We start from the raw sequence: 9,200 nt of genomic DNA on the forward strand, positions 1-9,200 counted from the left end.
TTTATATTTCAGCAGCCACACGTGGCTTGTGACTAAACACACGAGATGGTGCGGGTCTAAAGGACAGCACGTTGCGGTCTGGCCGTGGACCTGGCTGGTGATGGGCGCTGGGCCTGGCTGGCTGTGGGGTTTCTAGCACGGGCCTCACCCCCCTCTCCCTGCCTTTGTTTACCTGTCTGGACCACTGCGAGAAGCACCCACGCCTGCCGCTCGTGCTTGTACATGCCTGCCACCCCGCACCTCTGCCCTAGGGTGTTGAGCGAGTGCTTAGCAGGAGCAGGAACCTGTTCCAGGTGTTCTGAGCAGCACCGGGGCGGGAGCCTGGCAGAGCAGGTGCTTAGTAGTCAGGGCGACCAGACCCTCAGGCAGTGTCTTCCCTGGTGCGCTTCAGCGTCTCCAGCATTAAAACAGACCTGGCACCCCTCCCACAGGGAACACCGTAAAGGTACCTGATGGCACCTTACTCCCTACCTTCCCACTGGCAACCCGGCAGTGGTTCTAGAATGGAGGTCAGTTTCCAGTGTGCAGAGTTTGCCAGGCAGGGCTGCTCGGGAGGTGTGTGACTGTTCTCCTGTCCACAGGAAGAAGTGCTCCGGAACAGTTTCCAGGACCTGGCCACCGAAGTTGCTCCCCTGTATAAGCGTCTGGCCCCCCAAGCCTACCAGAACCAGGTACTGGGTCTTGGGCTGTTCCGTGCCCACATGTCACCCACGTCTCTGCCCAGGCTCCCTGAAGTGGGGGGACAGCGGAGTGGGCTCCTTACGGGAAAAGCCCAGCCAGAGCTAGAGCAGTGATCTTTGTTAAGGTCTTTGTTAAGACCCCTTGTTTACGCCAAGCTAACCACATCCCAGGCTGTCGCTCCTGTATCCTTGGTCTTTGTCTCTCTCCCCTTAATAATCCTCCCCCTCCTCTGCTCTGGTTTCTACCGGGGAGGCTTGAGTTTCTCTCACCTGTCACTTCTGCACCCCATAGACGAGGTGAGAGGGGCTTCAGCCAGAAAACCTCCCTCCTACAGCCCAAGTACAGGATGGCTGTGGTCCTTAACCCCTTAGAGGGGCTTCAGCCAGAAAACGTCCCTCCTACAGCCCAAGTACAGGATGGCTGTGGTCCTTAACCCCTTAGAGGGGCTTCAGCCAGAAAACCTCCCTCCTACAGCCCAAGTACAGGATGGCTGTGGTCCTTAACCCCTTAGAGGGGCTTCAGCCAGAAAACCTCCCTCCTACAGCCCAAGTACAGGATGGCTGTGGTCCTTAACCTCCTTCCTCCCTCCTTCCCTCTAAGACCTGGCCTCCCCCATGCCGAATCAGGGCCACTCACCTCAGGTCACTCGAGCAGCTGTCCTTGGCCATCCACACAGGTGACCAATGAGGAAATAGCGATTGACTGCCGCCTGGGGCTGAAGGAAGGACGGCCCTTCTCCGGGGTCACGGCCTGCATGGACTTCTGTGCCCACGCCCACAAGGACCAGCATAACCTCTACAACGGGTGCACGGTGGTAAGGAAGCCTGCGGCCTGTCACAGCCCCACCTGAGAGACGGTCCTGGGAGGGCGCACACCTGTTCTCCGCAGATAGGTGGGCTCAAGGCAGGGAGGGACCCTGCCAGACGACCTGCTCCTGCCCACTTCTCTGGGAAATGCAGGGGCGAGGCTGGCTTGGGTGCTGCAGAATGCAGCCTCTTGGGCACCCAGTGTCTCCCAGTTCTCTAAAGTGTGGCTCCAGGTCTCTCTCAGCACTAGGGTTTAAGTCCAAACAGCCTTTTGATTCATTCATTGAGCGAATGTTTATTGTGCCTCAGGTACTGCTCTAGATGCCGGGGAATAAACTGGACAGGGTGCTGCCCCCAAATGTGATAGAACGCCCAGTAGCGAGGAGGGCTGTGAGCAGCAGGTGAAGTGGGCGAAGGGCTGAACCGACATTAGAGGCTGTGTCACACGGCACGGAGAGAGGCCTGTGTGAGGAGGGGCACCTGAGCACAGACGCGGAAGGAACGGGCTGACTGCGTGAGGCGGGGGTGCTCCAGGCAGAAGGAGCAGCACAGGCAGAGGCTCAGAGGAGTGAGATGAGAGGGGCAGGGGCAGGGGTGAGGTCACAGGGAGCGCGGGAGGCCGGGAGGGCTGTGGCTTGTGCTCTAAGTGTGATGGGAAGCCCTAAGGTCTCGTTGATAAAGTCAGAGGCACTCTCCTGCTCCTGCAGATGGAGAATAAAGTATGTTGGGGTAGGGGTGGGTGGGGGACCATCAGAGCAAGCAGGCCAGGTAGGAGGCTGGGACACGTGTCCAGGCCAGAGGTGACAGGGCTTGGGCAGGAGTGAGGGTGGGGCGTGGGGAGTAATTGGACAGGCTGTGGGTTGATCTTGAAGACGTAGGTGAGAGTAGTTGCTGATGGGGTGGACCTAGGATGTGCGAGTTGCTTGAGCAACGAGGCAAGTGTTGGTGTTGACTGAGATGTAGCCTATCAGGAGAGACCAGTTTTGGGGTGAAACTCAATAATTCTCTTTTGAGGTGCCTGCTAGATGTCCAGGTGGAGATGTAGAGTAGGCAGGGGAGAGGGAGGGTCTGGAGAAGTGAATTTGAGACTGGAGAGCACTGAGTTCATAGTTAGGGCCACGAGCCTGGGTGCAGGCGCCCGAAGAGTGAGTGCAGACGGAAAAGAGAGGAGGTGTGGGCTTGGCGGGGGGCACCCTGGAAGGGGTGATGTGGCTGTCTTCTCTGCTTTTTAACTAGGTCCTAGGAGACAGGGCTCCCAGGGGGGCTGTGGAAGAGGCAAGGGCACGGGCATATTCAACTGAAAGGGGGCTCCCAGAGTCGGTATAGCTTGTGTCCCCAAGGGGATGAACGGCCCAACCCGAGGATTTCATTTCTCCACCTTGTCCTCCTTCCCCAGGTCCAAGACTGAGAAGCAAGATGGGGCGGGCTTCTGTCTACACTGTGCTGTGAGGGTCTCCAGCTGAAATACAGAGAGAGAAGGGGGGGCCTCCAGGATTAGGAGAGGGGCAGGGAGGGGGACGGGGCACCGAGAGACAGGAGCACAGGGAGGCTACTTGGGTCCCAGAGCTTCCGGAGTTTGCAGTGAAGAATAAGTGTTTTCCAAAACTGAATAATATTTTTTGTTCTAATTCAACAGTTATTTGTTGTAAAAAAATACTTTTAATAATACGAGAAAGTATAAAGTAAAAATGCCTGAAATCTCATAGCTAACCTGTGTTAGCATCGTGATGACCATCCATTTCAGACACCTGAATGTACGTGTGTGTGCACAGTTGTATACATTTTACACATTATGTGTATGTGCTGTTCCATGATCTTGCTTTTCTTAACTCAAGAATATGTGGTGGACAACTTGCTGGTCAGTGGATATAGGCAGCATGTTCTAAGGCTGTGTGTGGGGCTGTGCACCACTTATCGACCAGTCTCCTATGGATGGCAGTCAGCGCTTTCGTACTCCTCTGTAAACCACAGGGAGGGCGTCCTCAGCACAGCTTTGTGCAGCGGCCCCAGGATAAGGACACTTACAGCCTTGGAGTGCTCATTGGGCAGCTCACTGGGCAGCAGTAGGGTTTGTCAGGAGGCAGAGAGGGGAGCGAATAGCCCAGAGCTTTACTGGGGATTTTGTAGAACGGAATGGGCAAGGTAGGATAAGTAAGCTGAATAAGTTGAGGATGGATAGTTTGAATAATTTCTGCAGGCTCTGGGCTATAGAGGTGGTCCCTAGTTGTCAATACCTGGCCCTGGGGTGATTTAAGGCAGAGAGAATATCTGCTTGGTGTGTGAGAGTTTTATAAAGGAGATGGTTGGGGGCGGGGACTCTGGGTGGGTTGGTTTGTGTATCAGAGTTGCACTGGCAGGGGATCATTTGCTGTCTATAGGAATTAGGTCGTCTTAGGGGAGGGACAGCCCCTCCAGGATCAAGGCCCCAAATGCCAGAACGTCAGGAATACAGAAAATAAAATATAGTCAATATAAGAGCAAAACGTAAATGAGAAAAAAAAATCAAACCTTATTAGTAATCAGAGAAACACATACCAACGACGAGATACATTCTGATAACAGGCAAAAGTTTTAAAGAAATTAATAGCAAAAGTGTCAGCAAAAGTGTAGGAAAATTGAAACCCACTCTGCTAGTGTAAGTGAAACACTGACGATAATCATTTTGGAGCGCAGTTTGGCAAGATGTGGCCTTACGGCGTTTATTCTAAGGAATCAAGTATCTTAGAAGATTCAGTGAAAAGGATAAAAGTATTATTTATGATAGGGAAACAGGTCTAAATGGTCATGAGGGATGAGTTAAATTAACACATTGATACAGTGGAATAATATTGTGTGGCTCTTAAAGCATATCGGGGAAGCATATTTAACATGTAAGAAGATATACTGTGTTAAGAAAAAAAAGTTATTCTAAAACTGTATGCATAATATAAATGATCCTATTTAATTATTAAAAAGTGAGTGTGTTCTTAACAACATTAAAGTCTAAAAGAAAAAAAAGTGAGTGTGTATATGACCAAGTATATACAAGGGTTATTTCTACTTGGTGGGATGATGGAGATAATTTTTATGTCCTTTGTGTTGGCCTAAATCTTCTACAACCAGCACATATCATTTTCAACTTTAAGGGCCAAAGGCGGCTGAGTGTTGAAGGCGGGGAGGATCGTGGTGGGAGGTCCGAGGTCCGTGTGACGACACGTAACGGCAGTGACGGCAGTGGAGGGCAGAACACGGCCCCCGGTCGTGACCTGGCCCCTTTCTGGCCGTGTGACCCTGAGCCGGTCATCTTACCCCCTCCCCCCCCCCCCAGAGCCTTGTTAGACAAAGTGAACGGATGTGCTTTGAAAACTGGCGAGCAGACTCTAAACGCTGGTGATACCGTTACTCTATAAAGCAAGACAGTTGCGCTTTTTAGATGCTCCGGAAAGTAATAGTGGGTAGCTGGGGCTGGGCCGGTGTGGGGAGGGGGCGGCCTTGTGCGCGGGATGCTCAGCCCCTCCCGCTCGGCGTCTGGCTACCCCAGCCCCAGGCACCCTCCCCGTCTCTGTGTTTGGGGCAGGTCTGCACCCTGACCAAGGAAGACAATCGCTGCGTGGGCAAGATCCCCGAGGACGAGCAGCTGCACGTACTGCCCTTGTACAAGATGGCCAGCACGGACGAGTTCGGCAGTGAGGAGAACCAGAGCGCCAAGGTGGGCAGCGGGGCCATCCAGGTGCTCACCGCCTTTCCCCGCGAGGTCCGGCGCCTGCCCGAGCCCGCCAAGTCCTGCCGCCAGCGGCAGCTGGAGGCCCGGAAGGCGGCAGCCGAGAAGAAGAAGGTTCAGAAGGAGAAACTGAGCACCCCTGAGAAGATCAAGCAGGAGGCCCTGGAGCTGGCTGGCATCCCCGCCGACCCAGGTGTGTGGGGACAGGGTGCCCGGCGGGGGTGGCGCGGGCACTGTTGGGTGGGGGGCCCTGGACGGCGCCCTTACCACCGCCCTACCTGCCTTGAGGTAGGATTCCGTACCGAAAAGTCCCGGGGTCTCTCAGCCACTGGACCATCGATTATCTTAATGTTGTCAGCCAGCGCCATAGCTGCAGCAGCCCCGGGAAACCAGGCCAGATGGGAGGCCCCCGGGAGCCGAACGAAGGAGGTCTCCCTGTCCTCCCAGCGGGCAGCCGGGCGTCCCCGCGGCTCACCCGCTCTCCTCGCTGCGGAAGGTACCGAGGCGGCGGGCGTGTGGTCTGCAGCAGGGTTTTCGGGAGTGGGGCGGCCCTCGGCCCTGCAGTGAGGCCGGGTGGAGTTCGCTAGAGTCGGGAAGAATGACAACGCCGGAGCCCTGGGCTCTGCCGGCTGCTCTTCTGGGGCTTCGAGGGGCCGGGCCGCGCTGCGCCGCACCGGGAGCAAGTCCAGCCTCGCTCGTCTCGCCCGCCCAGCAGAGGAAACCTCTTGGCCACAGGGAGCGTCCGTCTCTGTGCGTCTCTGTGCTTCTTCTCTGTCTTGCCTCCTGTCTTCCTCAGGCCTGTCTCTGAAGGGCGGATTGTCCCGGCAAAGCCTGAAGCCCTCCCTCAAGGTGGAGCCCCAGAACCACTTCAGCTCCTTCAAGTACAGCGGCAACGCGGTGGTGGAGAGCTACTCGGTGCTGGGCAGCTGCCGGCCCTCCGACCCGTACAGCGTGAACAGCGTGTACTCCTACCACTCCTACTATGCACAGCCCGGCCTGGCCTCCGTCAACGGCTTCCACTCCAAGTACGCGGCGCTTCCGTCACTGGGCTACTATGGCTTCCCATCCACTAACCCCGTCTTCCCCTCGCAGTTCCTGGGTCCTGGCACCTGGGGGCGCAGTGGCAGCATCAGCAGCTTTGAGAAGAAGCCAGACCTCCACGCTCTGCACAACAGCCTGAGCCCAGCCTACGGTGGTGCTGAGTTTGCCGAGCTGCCTGGCCAGGCTGTTCCCACAGACACCCACCGCCCTGCTCCACACCACCAGCAGCCTGCTTACCCAGGCCCCAAGGAGTATCTGCTTCCCAGGGTCCCCCAGATCCACCCAGTGTCCAGGGACCCCGCTCCCTTTGTACAGAGCTCCAGTTGCTACAACAGATCCATCAAGCAAGAGCCGGTAGATCCGCTGGTCCACGCCGAATCTGGACCCAGAGAGCCTGGCAAGTTGGGCAAAATGCCTTTGCCCGAGGCGTCTCAGAACGGGGGACCCAATCACCTGTGGGGACAGTACTCAGGAGGCCCAAGCGTGTCCCCCAAGAGGACTAGCAGCGTGGGTTGCAGCTGGGGTGTGCTCCCTCCTGCGGAGAGCCCTGCCGTCGTCCCCGATAAGCTCGGTTCTTTCGGGGCTGGCTGCCTGACCCCTTCCCACTTCCCAGATGGCCAGCATCAGTGGGGGTTATTCCCCGGCGAGGGACAGCAGCCAGCCCCGCAGCCTGGAGGACGGCTGCGGGGCAAGCCGTGGAGCCACTGCAAGTTTGGGAACGGCACCTCGGCCTTGGCTGGGCCCAGCCTAACTGAGAAGCCATGGGCGGTAGGAGCCGGGGATTTCAACTCTGCCCTGAAAGGTGGTCCCAGATTCCAAGACAAGCTGTGGAGCCCCCTGAAAGGGGAGGAGGGAAGGATTCCAACCCCGGGGGTGAGCCAGCTGGACAAAGCCTGGCAGTCCTTTGGCATGCCCCTGGGCCCCACTGAGAAGCTGTTTGGGGCCCTGAAGACCGAGGAGAAGCTGTGGGATCCCTTCAGCCTGGAGGAGGGGACGGCGGAGGAGCCCCCCGGCAAGGGCACGGCCAAGGAGGAGGGGGGCGGCGGGGGCGGCGGCGCTGCTGGGGCCGAGGAGGCAGAGGAGGAGCTGTGGTCCGACAGTGAACACAACTTCCTGGACGAGAACATCGGCGGCGTGGCCGTGGCCCCCGCTCACGGCTCCATACTCATCGAGTGTGCCCGGCGGGAGCTGCACGCCACCACGCCCCTCAAGAAGCCCAACCGCTGCCACCCCACCCGCATTTCGCTGGTCTTCTACCAGCACAAGAACCTCAACCAGCCCAATCACGGGCTGGCCCTCTGGGAGGCCAAGATGAAGCAGCTGGCCGAGAGGGCGCGGGCGAGACAGGAGGAGGCCGCCCGGCTGGGCCTGGGCCAGCAGGAGGCCAAGCTGTATGGGAGGAAGCGCAAGTGGGGGGGCGCCGTGGTCCCCGAGCCCCAGCATAAGGAAAAGAAGGGGCTTGTCCCCACCCGGCAGGCGCTGGCCGTGCCCACGGACTCAGCAGTCACCGTGTCCTCGTACGCCTACACGAAGGTCACGGGCCCCTACAGCCGCTGGATCTAGGTGCCAGGGCGCCAGGGAGCCAGCGTACCTCAGCGTCGGGCCAGGCCCGAGCTGCCTCTGTGGTGCTTTCGCCCTCACACCTGGGGGCGGGTTGGGGGTGCAGAAGTCTTTTTATCTATATATACATATATAGATACGCATATATATGTATTTATGGTCCAAACCTCAGAACTGACCCGCCCCTCCCTTCCCCCCAGTTCCCCAGCACTTTGAAGAAGAAACTACGGCTGTCGGGTGATTTTTTTCGTGATCTTAATATTTATATCTCCACGTTGGTTTTTTTCCTCCCTTGTTTGGGGGGGGCCTTTTATTTTCTCTTGTTTTTAAAACTCTATCCTTGTATATCACAATAATGGAAAGAAAGTTTATAGTGTCCTTTCACAAAGGAGTAGTTTTAAATTCCATTTAAAATGTGTATTTATTGGATTTTTTTAAAAGTGACAATTGTAATGGTAAAGGATCGGCAGGAAAGGCCAGAAGCGCTCATTCCTGCCCAGTCGTGCTGGGCCTGGTGAGCCTGGCCCTCTTGGGAGCTGACAAGGTTCTCTCAGCCATCGGCCCCTCATGAGCCAAGTGCAGGTTGTAGCCACCCACTGCATCCCTCCTGACAGACATGCCTTCCCTTCAGGTGGGGGGGGAGCCCTCAGGACAGCTTCTGTCCTCTCCGGTAGGATGGGGGAATCTGTAGAAAAACAGCTGGGGTCCCTTGTCCAGTCACCGGCTTGGAGTCGGGGATGGGGGCAGGTGCACCTCAGGCCAGGCACCTGAGATGCCGGCATAGATTTTCCCAGAAACCAGGTTGGAAGTAGACAGCTTCAAGCTTGCTAGTCTCCACACTGAATCCTCTCTGTCCCTTAGCTATCAAGTCACGTGATACCGTGGTCCCCTCGGCAGCACCTCGGGATGGAGCTGGAATCGAGAGGTTCTCAGGAGCCTTTTCCACCGAGCTGACTAGCCAACGAATACTGGCTGAAGGAATTTGTCTTAGTGGCGGTTTAAAAAAAAAAAAAAAAAAAAAAAGCCCCAAAGTCTGTGCTGATACCGAAAAGGGCTACTGTATCTTTAAAAACAGGAAGTTGAACCCAAGCTGTGAAAAGCCAGTGGTGCTGTAGTGTTGTGCTGGGACTTCTTGACTCGGGCAGGCTGCGTCTGCAGGAGCTCCACACAGCAGTGTGACAGCGGTAACGCATCTCCTTATCCCTGGATTTCACATTGGACAGTGGTGCATGCCTCATACCTGAGCCCACCCCCTCCATGCTCTCACCTGGGGGGTGGGCCTAGACTTAATGATTTTAAAATGCGAGAGTCATACATTTTCAGCAGGTAGCTATGATTTTCCTCCCTAATTGGTGCCGTTTCTCTATTTGGTCATTTTCTCCTTTCCTTCCTCCCCTCTCCACCCACTTGAA

General features: G+C 56.4%; 1 protein-coding gene across 6 annotated transcripts in view; it reads left to right on the forward strand.

Annotated features, from left to right (window-relative positions):
* The window catches only part of TET3 (tet methylcytosine dioxygenase 3), a 105,134-nt gene extending 96,391 nt beyond the window's left edge, over positions 1-8,743 (forward strand). For all 6 annotated transcript variants that reach the window (XM_060116618.1, XM_060116619.1, XM_060116621.1 and 3 more), the window contains 4 exons: positions 582-671; positions 1,358-1,495; positions 5,044-5,380; positions 5,984-8,743. In XM_060116618.1, the coding sequence (XP_059972601.1) occupies positions 582-671; positions 1,358-1,495; positions 5,044-5,380; positions 5,984-7,791 (2,373 nt within the window). In that variant the 3' untranslated portion in view covers positions 7,792-8,743. The remainder of the gene's footprint in view (positions 1-581; positions 672-1,357; positions 1,496-5,043; positions 5,381-5,983) is intronic.
* The last annotated feature ends 457 nt before the right edge of the window (positions 8,744-9,200 follow it).

Source organism: Mesoplodon densirostris, chromosome 14, assembly GCF_025265405.1.
Source record: "Mesoplodon densirostris isolate mMesDen1 chromosome 14, mMesDen1 primary haplotype, whole genome shotgun sequence".
Lineage (NCBI taxonomy): Eukaryota > Metazoa > Chordata > Mammalia > Artiodactyla > Ziphiidae > Mesoplodon > Mesoplodon densirostris.